Genomic DNA, 15583 nt, shown 5'->3' on the forward strand with positions numbered 1-15583 from the left:
TTAAAACAAGAAGATATAGAAATACGCCCATTTACATCGCTTTATTTTCTTCCATTAACGTTTCTAGTAATTTAATTGATTTGCTGTAATGTTACATGTTCTTCAAAATTGGACCAGTGTTGTACCACAAATGGTAGCAGAGGTTCGTTTACACATCACGACTGAGTAGACCAGTCTGACTCTTGTTACCCTGAAGTGGTGCTTTGCTGAGAGAAGCAGCTTCATTTTTTACACGGGCAAATACTCTATTCCAGTCACGTGTTAGTCAGTCGGGATGGGTGCATTTTCTGTGCTGGCCCCACAGGATGAGTTAAACAGCCTCCTGCAATGCATTAAGTGTGTAAATCATTTATCAAAAAGGGAACATCTGTTGGTTGCAACATCTCAACCAGAAAAAAAGAAAAAGAAAAACAAAGGATGATTCCCAAACTGTCTTTGTTTTATATCATTGTAAACTGAACTTCGGGGCTTTCAACCCCGGGACGACGCTTTTTAAAAGATGATAGTTGCAATGAATCAACAAAGAAAAAAAATATATATATTATAACTTAGAATGAAAAATCCTTGGTGCTATTTCTGCACCATCAACTAAGCAGTACTGTACAGGATGGGAGAACTGCCAGATAAAAGTGGTGTGATTTTCATGTTTTACAGTACATTGACCTTGGGCAGACTTCTACCCACCCAGTCAGTCCAGATTGACTGTATCCATGTCAGAACAACAGCTGCTTGGAACATTAATGAAGCACAGTAGGGAGTTTTAAACTTCCAACTTAAAGTGAAACGCCAGTTTTTGGTGCTTTATATACAGTATTGATGTTCATTATTGGATTATGCCACACAGACTGAAAACTAGACAAAATAGAAATATCAAAGATAACATATACCTCTTCAGATTAGAAAATGAAAGACACCAGTTTTCCTTCTCTGTTTTAAGTCAACTATTATCTCTGTCCCTCCCATTCCCATTCTACTGTCTGGAGTGAAGGCCATTGGGTATCTTTGTGTCTTCCTGTTCCCTCTGATTCTCTATGGTTTATAGCTCTCAGCTAGTCAGCAGAAAATATTCACAGGAAATTGTAAAATTCAAAGTTGCCTTGCAAACACAAAGTGCTTCCAGACCAGACTTTCTGGAAATAAGCCTTGTCAGACAAAACAACTCTACAATACAGAGTACTGTCTTGTACTAATGAGTAACACATAACATTCAAATAACAAATGTCTTTATTCAAAGACTGGGGAGCTGGGGATCAAACCACGACTTTGTGACTCAAACGCTCTGTCTCCTGAGCTACAACCACCTTAAACAACTGTGATGTCAAACACTGCATATACAAACACAGCGCAGACTTTTGCATTTACATTTAACATCCTGACCCATGCCGAGTCAGCTAAAGGCTATTAGTCCTGGATTTCAGTGGAGGCTAATGAGTTTTATAACAGAGGCAGCAAACACATTCCTGATCAGGACAGGCTGACAGAAACACTGCTGTTTTGTACATTCCCCATCTGCTGGCCTCCGTTTAAAAAAAATAATCTCTGTCTACATTTAAACTCAATAAAATGAGAGCATGTGTTTTTCTTAATATCATGTAACTCATTTGTAGACCCAAAATTAAAAACAAGGCAGACTACTACCTGGAAAAAAACGAATAAAAACTGGAAAGATGCCCCTGAAGGCTCTGATCTGCAAGACACAACAGGTGTGCTGTGACCCCGTCTTTAAAAAGGACTTGTTTGGGTGGGGGGTCTCCAAACCCTCCAGGAGATTGATAAGTGGAAGCAGGAGCGAGGGGTGAGATCTGTGCTGCAGAGAAGGGGTTGTCTGGATTCAGCATGAGACCCCTGACGCATCTCTGCCAGGGCTGCGTGGATCCAGTGATTCAAGGCATCAACAGAGCGTCCGTTTGAGGTCATTACAGCACCGGGGGAGCACTTAAATATGCAATGGGTCTTTATAGAAGAGGCTGTAGGTGAAGCAAAGACTGAGCAAAATGCGAGCTATTTACATGTAAATGAATATGCACTTTGGTGTGGTTTTAAACCCGAGACAGATTGATAATCTCTGTATACTAAACACGAGTGTGGGGTGGATACGCTTCTCCAGACTCATCTACCAGACTCATCTACCAGACCGTAGCACGCACAGCTTAAGGTATGTTTAACAAACACCACAAATTGCCAGATAAAAAACAGAGTGAAAGGAAGGGCATGATTAGCAATTAACAATTGATGTGGAGCATTTTCACGGCATTTCTAAAAATGCCATCACGAGGGGAAGTTTTCAGTTTAGTGGGGTGGGTACATTCAGTGTGTCCACTCAGACTGGATGTTACAGCCAACAGCTGACAAAACCCTCCCAACAAGTCATTTACACCTCATCAGACCGGTTTCCACATGTCCACTGAAAACAAAAACCTTCTAAACTGCTTTATGTGTTGAGAAACGGGTAGATATTTTCACTCACTGAACGTTTTGCAGCTGTCGGACACAGCCTTGAAGACCCGGTCTGAGAAGTTCACCTTGACCTTCATGTGCTTCATGTTGGGCAGCTGCAGGCGCAGCAGTTTGTGTTGTGGCGTGAAGAGCAGACGGGCATCAGCTTGGATGCCGTACTTGTCCAATGTCCAGTGGGTTTTCAAAAGCCATGTTTTCTTTTTTTCCCACCACAGAGCATGATCTGACCAATCCTTCTTCACATCTAAGATACAGAAGAAAAGAGAGCAAATTAGATCAATGTGGGTAATTGCACAGTGAAGAATGACAAAAAAAAAAAAGAATAACCAAAAAACGAAATCAACAAAAGGCTGAAAGAGTTGCATAGTTATTTATACTACACAATTTGTTTACTGGAGCATCCTAAAGCAAGTACAAAGTATTAAAGTATCCATCACGTGTGTGGACTGAAGTTGAGCTCAAAGCGACAGCAATGGGACATTTAAGTGAAAGAAGTGACTGTGTGACACTGGGGGGATATCATGTTCATACTTCTCAATATGTGTGAAAGTCACACTGTGATCTGTCTAAGTAGACACAAGGCACCACAATCCTCACATAGCTTCCAGGCTTTTGGAGCTCAGTACAAAGGAGACGGACCTGTTGTCTCACGGTTCTATGTATGAGACTAAAAGGGGAAGAAGAAAGCCTCAGGGATTTGAAATAGAGCAAAAGATCTGTTTTGTAGATCACCTGCCTTTAGAATGAGAGGCACAACCACAAGCCGAGGTTCTGTGTGAATGGCAAATCTCTTCATCAGGAAGGGTTAACGTAAAGAAAATCCAAGTTACACACGCTGAGTAAAGATGGCGTTAATAGAATAAAAAAATCTGAGTTTTTAGTTATTACTAAAGGGTCAGTTTAGAAATGTACTTCTCAAAGCTGCGTCTCAATTTCTCCACCCACATATCCCTTTATTGCTTTTCCAGCCCATCCTCAGCATCACTGAGTCACTGCACCCAGCTTCCTAAGACGTCTTTTAACCAAATCATTCGATCTGGACTTTTATTATTTCCTTTATTTAACCAGGCAAGCAAATTAAGAACAAATTTCTTATTTTCAAGTGCAGCCTAGGGGGGTAAGGAGAGGGGGGAGCTAAGATGAAAAGACTGTTTTAACTCAAGCAGTGCTGCATCTTTGAGGTGGTTTGAACAAACTGCAACGACTGCTTTAGTACCACATATCTAAAAATGCAACATATGGACCAAGAAAGAAGATTTTAATGTACGTCAGTCAGCTTTGTGCAGACTTTCTGGGCGAATCAAATTCTTTTAAAATGTAAAAGTCAATGCATTTGTATCTAAAATGGAGAGAGATGAAAAATGTTAATACAATAACCCACAGTCTTCCACTATTAAGGATGCTTGTCATGCATGGCAGCACAACGGATTAAATAATGATAAACAAGACAGAAAAGCAGAGACTTTAAATCCACTTTAGAGTTAAGATGTCCTGTCGTAATCAATGCTGCTGATGATGCCCCCCATATCCAGAATATTAAACTACACTCCCTGAGCTGCTCTCCTCCCTCTGTCAAAACAGCATGTAGCCATGTTTTCATGCGCTGACATTTTCCATGATACACTCCTGTTGACCTCGTCTGAGAGATGAATGAAGAGTTTGTGGATAAGCCAGCTGAACGTCATATTGTCTGTTTACACCACGCAAACAAGGCAGCTGTGACGCCAACAAAGCAAACTGAACAGAGGAAGGAAGTTGGTGGGCATCTCAATTCTGATGCCACTGAGAACGCCTTGTCGGGGAGGGTGCTGTATTTTAAACTGTTGGGTTTTATATTGTTTAGTATGCTGGGAAAAACAAGAGTGAAAACACTCCAAGCTTTCCGAGTCCCTGTGAGAGTCCCTCTTCTAGTTTGGGGGCGCCGCTGTCATCGCTCCATTCTGATGCCTCAGCTGTGCAGAACCCAACATCATTGCTACCATCAGCATAACCACACCCCTAAGTTTCCAGAAGCTACAAAAAAGGCAGAAATAATGAGAGGGAGTATAAGGAGAATAACTGAAAATAATCCTGAATGTATTTTCATAACTCTGCTAACAAATTTTCCCCTAACAACCTTATAATTTCTGGTGTCTGGGAACGATGCAGAAACGGCTAACGTCAACATCTGGCACTCAGGTCTTCACCACAGACCTCGTTCTATAGAAACTTCCTCATCATCAGCATGCATTACCACCATGGAGTCTGCGACAAGACGTGAACACACATCTCCGTTGGTATTAGTAACAACACGCTCCCCACGGCCTCTGCTTATCCGTTTCCTTGTCGCTGCCCCCTGCCAAAACCTCAGTGGGCACAGCCTCCCCCTCCAATGCTCGTTTGTGTCATTACGCAGTGGTTCGATGTGCTGTGATTGGATAACGGCAGCTCTGGTAGGCTTCCATTGGGCTCTTTCAGTAATAAAACGGTAACTCGACCCGCAGAGAGAGGGAGAGAGGGCCAATCTACCAGCTAAAAATACAGCCTGCCAAGTCTGACGTAATGCAGCAGTCAGAGGAATGGGGGGGCTTAAGTAATTGGGTGCATCAAATGTGGACCCACAGTCTCCAACATGTGTATATGTGTGTGTGTGTGTGTGTGTGTGTGTGTGTGTGTGTGTGTGTGTGTGTGTGTGTGTGTGTGTGTGTGTGTGACACACACACCGGCCTTAAAACACAAGGGGAGGGGAAAAAAATGAGAAAATGGTTTTATGACCTCTGCACAATGTGATGAGTGATACAGAGACTGTGTGTTGTGTGTGTTTGAGTACTTGATGGGCAGGTGGTCCTCTCACTCGTCCATTAGTTACATTAGCCTTGTCTGTGTTGTGCACATTTATGCTTTAATGGGAAACATTAATTCATAAATTCTGCTAAATTGACTCATTCTCATTCAGCGTCACAGCTCTAAATCAGAACGGTCTCCACCTCATGTTGGACTAGACACCAGAATCAGAGATACTGCTTTAAGAAAGAAAATATAAATATTCATTGTACTATAGCTGTGTGTCAACTTGAAAAAAAAAAACACTGTAGTTGTATTTAAACGATTAATCGTTGGTACTGAATTACCCAGCCTTGAGGGCCCTCATTGGGATAATACAGGACGCTCAAGTGTCACCCCCTTCCCTCTCCTTCACATCACTCCGCCTCACTCCTCCTTTTCCCCTTCAGCTCCGACTCTATGCTGTGTTTACATTAGGAGGCAGCTATGTTTATGAAGGCCAGTCTATGTGGGGGAGGGGAGAGGGCAATATTGAAATGGATGAGAAGAAGGGAATGGACAGGAAGGGCATGAAAGGAGATGAACAGGACCCGTCACTGGGGATGCAACAATACCAGCCAGCTATCAGTACAGTGACAAGTATGAGGAAGAAGCTGGAGGTGGAGGACATTGAACATTTAAGACCAAAAGAACATATAAATAAATATAATGATGTGAACATGTTAACAGGAACAGGTGCATACTTGGTGATGTACCACACACACACACACACACACACACACACACACACTTGTGAATCAGGAAGAGTATCAAGAACCTGGTACAAGTTCAAGACAACCCTGTAGAAGTACCAATAAGCGCCGTGTCAAACTGCTCTGGTAATCCTAACTATAGTGTGTAATTGTAGCTGTGCACTTAAGATGACCAAACTGCCAGTGTCAGATCATTACATTTGACTTGACTGTTTTTAAATTCTGCTCTTTAGTCATGACCAGACTCTAAAATGCTGGTTTATATCATCAAAAGTTTGACAACACTATTCCCCCTTGAGAAAGTGCCTGACTGAACATCCTGCAAAATCCTTATTACGCCTTATGTATTCACCTAATGATTATTTCCTTGGTTAAGCAATTTATCTACAAAAAACTACAAACAATATATAAATATTACTTAAGTAAAGCTAAAGTGTCAAAGAAATTCAATTTATTGATATGTAGGGAAAAGAATAGTAAAAAAACGTCAAAGCTACAAACATGCTTGATCATTATTTATATGTCAATCAACTGATCGGTGTGTGCATGTGTGTACTTTTGCATGTGCACTCCATATCAGCTGTTTCTATCTTCTTGATAATTCAAGCAGCACAGTGAAGCCAACAGACATGGACGCAAAAACCAGGCTCTGGCTCATAACATGATTAGTGAAGATGCTCTTACCAGGTCTAGACAATAAGCTTTCTCTCTTTTTCATCTTCCCACTTCCCATCAGAGCAGAACTGTTTGCCATCGGTAAAACCCAGGCCTATGCAGTGGAAGTTTTTTGTCATTTTCAGCAATCAGCTGATAAAACCATTACTGCTTGGTGAGACTGGTCATGCCGTTTCCTTGGCGACTCCTGGCTGACGCCGCAGGGGCAGTGGTGCGAGGCGACAACTTGTTTTCACACACAACAGAGATACCAAGTGCAAGCTTTGTTAAACTCATCTCTTGTGCTCTCTCAAACATAAAACATTTGCAGTGTCTCTCACTTTACATGAAAGCATTTCTGGTTCTAAATATAATTTAGTTTTGAAGCGGGCTGAAGGTCGGTTTTGACAAGCAAAGATGTTGCAAGCAACTGCTCTGCACTGTCCTTAAATTAGAGCAACAGTACATGGCACATACTGTAGGCTTTCTGTAGTCAACAGTGTCACGCTAGATATCATCAACATCAGATATTCAACATGCATACAAAACATGCTATAGACAGGTGATGACAGTATCTGTATTGCAGTCGGAAATCTGAGTCACGGGGGATTAAATGGAAGACTGAAAAAATACAATGATCTGACAAGAGTCCTGTCAGGTCGAAGCCAGTAAGAAGATCTAGATAGTCACAATCACTACATACCAGTAACAAAAGAGGCGCAGACAAACTTGTTTCTGGACTCGTGACACAAGGATGACTGATTAACATCAACTGGAGATGGCCCTGTTGCTAATGACGGAGCTCAAACTATAAATACAATACAATACAATACAATACAATACACGTGTTTCACTTAATTCAGATCTCATAAATCTGGACACTCAGTGTTCCGGTCACACCACAGAAGAAAAGAGGCAGCATGCTGTTAAGCTGATTTTCTACCTCGTCTGTCTAGCATAGTTTTGAAGATGAGTAATTGAGACACAGCTGCAGAGGTTGTAATGCCAGTCCACCGGGGAGTGGAGAAAAGACATTATAGTGGTACGGTAAAAGTAGCTTCCACTTAGCCTGATAGATCAGACCCACATCTCCAAAAATGTAGGGTCTGAAAACGATCCAGAGGGGCGACACCAACGGCTGCTTATTGAACTGCCTTTGCATACAGTTGGTTAGCGCTACAACTTATCAGAATAACAGACAAAATGATGAATTCGGAGGACATAAACGTGTCAACAGGAGAGTGTGTTGTGTAGAAAATAGGGCTGGGCGGCGATATATCGAGATTTTAATATATATCGATATATTTTCAAACGCGATATGGTACGAGACAATATCGTTTATATCGATTTAATTTTTTTTTTTTTTTTTTATGATTTTGATATAGCTTATTTTGTGACAAATTGACTTGAATGTTTTATTTGAGGTTTGCACAAATGTTTTGTTATTTGCACAACTGTCAACCTCAGTGGAAAAGTTTGCCTGTTACAGTATACATTGTATTAATTGCACAGTGTATTTTATTGTAATTGTTATGCAGGAAAGGGATATTTGTTTTATTTTATTCAAGAAGCATTTTTATTCTATATATGCAGGCAGTTTATTTTTATTTCATTTATTTTATACATTTTGATATTGTGCAGACCTCTGTTAATAAAAGGTACCTGTGTGACATTTGGCACGTGGCTTTGTATTAAAACTGACTGTTTTTTTAAGGGTTTGCCTCAGAAAAAAATGAAGCTAACAGAGATGCTATGCTATAATGCTTTGGGGGAAACCCCAATTATGGCACAGAAAAAATATCAATATATATCGAGTATCGCCATTCAGCTAGAAAATATCGAGATATGACTTTTGGTCCATATCGGCCAGCCCCAGTAGAAAAGTAAAAAAAATAAATGATTTAAGTGCCTTCTTCTGTTCATTTTCCAAAGAAAAAGTCAGAATCTAACCATCTATCCCAAAGCTGATTCAAACCGCTGTTAATCCTCAGATGCAGACATCTACACAGATTACGTCCACATAATGTTGTCGCTCTGCGGTCATCACGTTAAGCCTGCCCAGAGACTCCGTACAAGGGGAGACCGATAGTTGGACATGGCTGAAAAGCACATTTAAATTTTGCTAGCATTATGTCTACATTTATAAGCTAGCCTCAACTGCTTTTAAAGGTAGAGAACACTTGTCAGGAGTCTGACCAAAACTGCTTTACTCTAAGGCTGTCCACAGTAGGGAGGGGCATGGTGTTGACTCAGTGCTGATGTGGTAGGCTTCAAATATTGTGACATATTAAGAACACTAAATAACACACAGTAGCTCACAAATACTAAATGTAATGTTTAGGTCCAACACAAGTCATCTGGTTTCTCTTAATTTACAGGAAGTCATTTGAACTCTCAGAACCTTTCAAATTTAAACACTGGAAGTTTCATGACGAGTGCTTCGTCTGAGATTTTCACAAGATATGAAGACATATGGCGCTTTTACACTAGGACCTACTCTGCCCGATTCACCCCGGTTTTGCGCTTCTCCACTAGGGGTCGAGGCGGGTCGAGTAGATACTTTTCTGTATCTGTTCTGCCGAGGTTCTAAGTGTATGAGTCGGCTGCATCTGACCTCATCACAATACAGGCCACCGATTGGTCAGGGGGCGGGGCCGTCAGACGTTTGAGTCCGGGGGCGGAAATCAGCGAAAGAGCGACTCGCGGCTTCTTGTTAATTTTATTCAACAGGCAAATGGCAGCGCAAAAGTCTGTTTCATGATCCAACTCTGAGGTGCAGATGTTCATAAATCTGGTGGCTGAGGACAGAATTAAAAAGGGATCTAGACGAGCGATAAGGAACGACCAGATCCACCAGGAGCTTCATAGCTGCTCGCGGCTCCCAGTCGACTTTTCAGCAGCGCCAAGACAAACAAACAAAAAAAAAGTGTTGCCGCTTGAAGCTTCTCTCACTCCTTTTTTAACTTGATATCGAACACAAGCCACAGACCCAGCAGCACATCTATCATCTCCTCCAGGTTCTACATCTTTAGTGTTGTTGTCTTCTTCGTTTAGATCACACAATCAAATACGTCACAGCAGCTTCACTCCTACCCGCCTATTTCCCATCTGGGTATCGAAAAGAAACGAGGGCAAGGCGAGTCGAGTCGGGCTGAGTAGGTACTAGTATAAAAGCTCCAATAATGTCCTCCAACTACTGCTACTGTTAAATGCAGCATTACATAAACACTCATAGGTTCTTAGATGAGGCTCATTTCACTCTAAAATAAGTGAAATAGAGGTAACTACTTTTACCAGAAAAGAGGTTTAAAATGGGAACGTATGCACAATAATTGCAGAGATTGGATTTTTTTTTTTTTTCAAACCACAACACTAATCCACGTTGCTTTAAAGGACAAAGTAACAGACAAAAGAAACTGAAAAAGTTCAATTCTCTTTAGCAAATTTTCATTGGAACATTCCCAAAGTCATCCAGCCATTGATCAAACGCTGCTATGTTGATCAATGAGCCGATCCCGTTAAAACTAACTGTTGTTCATTGACGGGCCTAAATTGAACGCGGTTAGCTCAGATTATTTCAGACACTTACTACACAATAGCTCAGTGATCTGCAGACAGAGCACCAGACAAGCCATTTATAAGCATTAAGTGGGTCATACACACGGTGCCATAAAAAGAGCCTGAGAGCATTTTCATGTGTTATTGATCGCACTGGTGGATGAGAGCTACTTTCCCTACACATTTCCCAGCACACAGACACAGACAAGTCCAAATCTAAACAATTTCAGAAAATAAAGTGCCACGTCAAACTCAAAAAAGGTCCAGTTTTTAACTCATTTGATAAAGCCTTATTGACTCACACCAATGGATTTATCAAAACTCCCAAATGCCCATGACAACCTTGTTTCTCAGACTGAAAAAACAACAATGGTGACGTAAAAAAACATTTGAGGTAAAATATAAAAGTTTTTTATTGAAATTATTGTCTATATACACATATTTACCAAAACCTAATGTGTTTTGAAAATGCTGATGAAATGCTCAACATTTTAAATGGTGTGAATGGCGAACGCTGCATTAGTCCCATCTGGTGTGAAATGGTTCAAAAATGTTTAAAATAACTGAACCGGTACTTTTAATCATATTCAACAAAATGCCACCTCTTATGCTACTTTTGCTGTTGCCATTTGGATCAGCTATTAATCTTTTTGCTTCCCTGGAGATATCTTGTACGACAAAAAAAAACATGTTTTCAAACCCTAAAAGAAGAAAGTGCGGGTTTCAGTCTGAAGCTGGCAAACACCTGAACACCAGCGCATCAGTTTCAGCTCACCTGTCAGCTCCAGAGGAGATCAACGACTTTAATGTGAACCAAACAGGTCAGAGAAATGGATATAAATGTTGACTGATATGCAAGACAGTGAAATTGAAATGGGCTTTTATACCCCTAATAGCCAGTGAGAGAGAAATGTGAAACTGACATCTAAACAGGAAATTTAGGAGCAATCAGCCTGTTAAGTAAAGACTCCAACATTGTTGGCTTTCATGCAATAGGAAAGACCAGAGGGCCGTAACGGAAAGCCTCCTTACAGACAAACAGTTTGTATCCATTTGTGTCATAATCCCAACGCAGCAAGACAGTGGGGATACTCCCTCTCCGCCTGGACACAGCTTTATGCAATTTAGTCTTCAGGGGACAGGCATAATAATGATATTACAAAGAAACTCTGGGACTAAGATCAATGGGACAGAGAGATAATATTCATCTTTCCTTGTATCCGAGTTCACATCCTGCCAGACCAACAGGACTGAGACGACCTGGCCCACTGATACAGCTTTGAGCTGGAAACAGGATACTACACAGATCTAGAAACCCTCAGGTGATCCTACATGGTAAATACAAACTTTTAATTCTAAAAGCTGCTCAGCAGGATTGCTTTTGAATTACATTAGTAGCTCTTAAAGTCATTGGTACAGAATCTCTAAAAAAAAAAAAAAAAAATTGTCTTCACCATCTCCTCAGTCCAATATTAACCAATGCCTTGGTTATGAAAACAAACATGTTGCTTTGTTCTGTCAAAAGAAACTATGGGCTGAAAGGCGGTAAGATTTAAAACGAGATGTGAACTAAGAAGCTAAACAAAAAAAAAAAAACTGCAGATCAGTTTACCCTGTTAACACAAAGGTTTGGGGTGTTGCACCGCCACTGTTGAGGTCTAATATTTCCTTCCACGGGACCCAGTGTGTCATGTGTGTTACAGGAAGGTGAAAGGGATACGAAGCAATTGGGTTGGGATTCCCAGAGGAACCCATGAAAGTGCATTATTTTGCATGTTTTAGATACACAAAGGATTATATAACCGTTACATTGGGCATCAACTCCAGTGAAGATGCAACGGAACAGTGATGGAACCAACAAAGCTATGGCATAAATATAACAGAAATTCCTTTAAGAAATTAGATGTCTGGAATGGTCTGATATTCCAAAAAAAACTTTTAAGACAGAAATGTTGGAAACACTTGGGTGCAATAGAAAGGTCTGACATAAGGGTGCTTTTCATTTAATCAAATTCTTAAAATCATAAGACACAGCCCATCTTTTAATCTGTTTAATCTCTGATATACATTATATCACTCTGAAATGCCTATTGATATGAATTTCAATATGAAAAAATCCAAATAATAAAAGAAATACATGAAAATATAGGAAGCTTGGAGATATTTTATACTTTTTCTTTGAAAAATTAAAATTGTGATGTTAACCAATCTAATGTATTAAACAATAGGTTAACCTCTGAATGTCCTTTTTAACCCGTGTCTATCCACCTTACTCCCCATCCCAATTATGCTTTGCTTGAATTTGACCTCTCACCTACATCGATTCAGAAATGTTCTGTAGTCTCCCGCAGAGCAACTGGATTTAAAACAAAAAAGAAAAAAGGAAAAGCATTCGGGAGCACCATTGCTCACAGTCCAAGCAAGAAATATTCATCATGCCTTACTCGGGATCAGTGACCAGTGAAGGAGTCCGATGAACAATGTTTGAAACTGATACACTTCTGCTGCAAAAGTCAAAACAATGAGGTCAAAAAGCACAAGAACACAAACGGCAGCACAAGAAGATGTTTTATAAATAATTCAAAAATAATATAACCTATGATTTTCACTACGAGTATCATTATTTTGAACATAAATAAACTATTGCCTTACATTAAGTGCTTTTTGCAACCTGAATTGGACAATAAGACAAATTTGTACCAGGATCGGTTTTATTCGGATATAACCACTGCCGCTACATTTCAAGGTTTATCTTGTTAATCGTTACTCTACCAAACAATACTTATTCTTATAAGCCAACTCAACGAGGAGAATAAACTGTAGCAAGAATCGACTGCATAACTTTTGTTCATCATTCAGCATCATTCTGTCCATTGACAGTCTGTAGTGTCACATTAGGCTGTGTGTTAAAACACCAACTTACAGATAAATAAGATAATGTTATGTATGCAGGTAAAGTAACTTGTAATTCTATTGGGTTCAATTTGACTTAAAAGATACAATTATTATATATGTAATTAAATACATTTTCAAAAAGAAAATCTGCAATCATATGACTAATAAATACATGCAAATGTCTATAAAAATGTAAAATATCAGCCCCGATTACCCGATCCCAACTTTCCAACATCTAAGATTAGGGGGAAAGAAATTGTCTCAATGCATTTTTTTTTTTTCTTCATTTTTAAATTTAACCCTGTTGCTATAACAAAGTTACTGGACCAGAATGCATTTTCCTGCCGTCATTTGATATAAAACCCAGTGTTCTCTTTTAGTCTTTTTGTCAACAAACTTAATTTAACATTCAGTGTTTCCGATGGCCTCTCCAAATTGAGTTCCTCGCCCAAATTCTTGTGCATTCATCATTTGTTGGAGCACAAATGAGACTACAGCAACAGCTGTATGAACAATCCCTCCCCCATATATATATATATATATATATATATATATATATATATATATATATATATATATATATATATATATATATATATGTATGTATGTATGTATGTATGTAGGAGTTGTAAATACCAGAGCTCAATGAAGACATTTTAGAGTTTTTAAACATTATTGTCTAAAGAATAAGTAGCTTTGGTGATAAGTAAACATCTAAGTCTCTTATTTACTGTAACCTTCTCTCACTGGAAGCTGTGCACATCATTTCTACAGCTGTGCTACTGTGAATAAGGTACGCCAAGTATGTGGGCTGTAACAGAGGCGAGTGGCCTACATAAGATCACATCTGCAATCTGAGTACTGGGCAGAGATATCACAGCAGCATCTTAGTAGTGAAACAGGAAAGCTCTGGCCTGGGCAGGACCACCACTTAGGGTAACTACTTCCTGTCAGAGATTAAACAAAACGATGATTACACACAAGCTGCTGGGCCATTTCTCACTTCAAACCGCCAGATCTCAAGCATGGCTCCATGGTCATGTTCAGTGACTCCAATTACACAAACTATTATGCCTGAACTGTATGGCAAAAGGGTCAAAGGAGAGGAATCCACGTTATAGCCATCCGCTGGCAGGGTCCTGGTGTCATGAGAAAAAAATGTGGACTTTTTCATTATTCTCCTAGCATCGGGAAGAACACAACTTTCAATGTCACGAAACCAAGAGGATAGGGAGACCAGAATAGAAGACAGGGAGACAGACAGACGATAGGAGGTGAATTAACAAAAAAGACCTAAAGGAAGTTCAACATCCTGTGTTACACTGTGTCCGTTTCCTAATGAAAGCTAAACTCCTCAGCAAAGTCAAAACCATCTTCCTACCCTCAACTCATGCATAAAAAAAAAAAGACACTAAATTAAAACGGACAGCTGTCAAAAATAGAGCTTATGAAGAAACTTTACATCAAGAGTTTATAAGATAGTCTTGCTGGATCAAGAAGGAAAGAAACCAAAAACAAACTTTCAAGTCAGGGTTAACTGCAACTGCTTTTGCAAGATTTCTGCTAAATTTGGTACAATGTTATTCAGCAAATTGCTTGAAATGTGAATATCTAGGTCATGGCAAATAGAAAACACGCATTCTGTCTGACATGGAGGGAAAGTTCTCTGTGGCGAGCTGGTGGTAACGCAGCCAAAACCTGCAGCCCCCCTGATTTCAAGCAACCACATGCACCGGCGAGGTCACACCAGACCAATTAGTTTGCTCAAGATCTATTTTTGGACCACCGAACAGTCAGAGTCTGTGAACCAGGGTCGAAAATCATTGGGGAAAATAAGATGTAGGCTTCACTGTTTCCGACACATAATTAAACCTCGCTATGAGCAGTGGACGGTGTTCAATTTTAAGACGGGGCTACTGCTTACTAAAGTACAAAGTGGTTCTTTGAAAATGTATTTCAGAACCAGAATACTTATTAATCCAGGAATATAGAGAGAAGGGTGGAAACAGGGACAGGAAAAGAGGCAGGACTTACAGAAAGAGTGAGAGGCAGATGAAGCATGCAGCAGAGACTCCAGCGATGACGGCAGCCACCAGAGAGCAACATGCCGATCCCTGGAAGTCATTTCCTGCTTCATCGAAGACTTTTATGGAATTCTAGCCCCTTATATACGTCACAATTAGGAGAGACAGTAAGAGGAAAGAAAGCTTAGGAACTCTTCACTGCATTCCTTTTATCTTCCTCTGCCATTTTCCTTCTCCATCCAGTCCACTACTAACACTTCTCTAAGCAAAAAAAGCCACGAGTTTGAAGCACATGCCGATTGTGAACTTGTTTCTAAAAAGTACTTTATATCATTGTCTGAAGTTTGTTGTTCTCGTGCATTGTCCTCTCACCCATACATCCAAGTCACAACACTTCCTGTAAACCACAAATTATCAAGCCTAAAAAGCCATGTAACTTTGGCAGCATAGGTTTAAATGCAATAAAACCGTCGCTGTTTT

At 40.1% G+C, this 15583-nt stretch overlaps 1 protein-coding gene across 4 annotated transcripts in view; it reads right to left on the bottom strand.

The window, feature by feature from the left end:
* fermt2 (FERM domain containing kindlin 2) overlaps positions 1-15583 on the bottom strand; it is a 46843-nt gene that overhangs the window by 21403 nt on the left and 9857 nt on the right. For all 4 annotated transcript variants that reach the window (XM_061744458.1, XM_061744457.1, XM_061744456.1 and 1 more), the window contains exon 3: positions 2468-2701. In XM_061744458.1, the coding sequence (XP_061600442.1) occupies positions 2468-2701 (234 nt within the window). The remainder of the gene's footprint in view (positions 1-2467; positions 2702-15583) is intronic.

Source organism: Cololabis saira, chromosome 16 (genome assembly GCF_033807715.1).
Source record: "Cololabis saira isolate AMF1-May2022 chromosome 16, fColSai1.1, whole genome shotgun sequence".
NCBI lineage: Eukaryota > Metazoa > Chordata > Actinopteri > Beloniformes > Belonidae > Cololabis > Cololabis saira.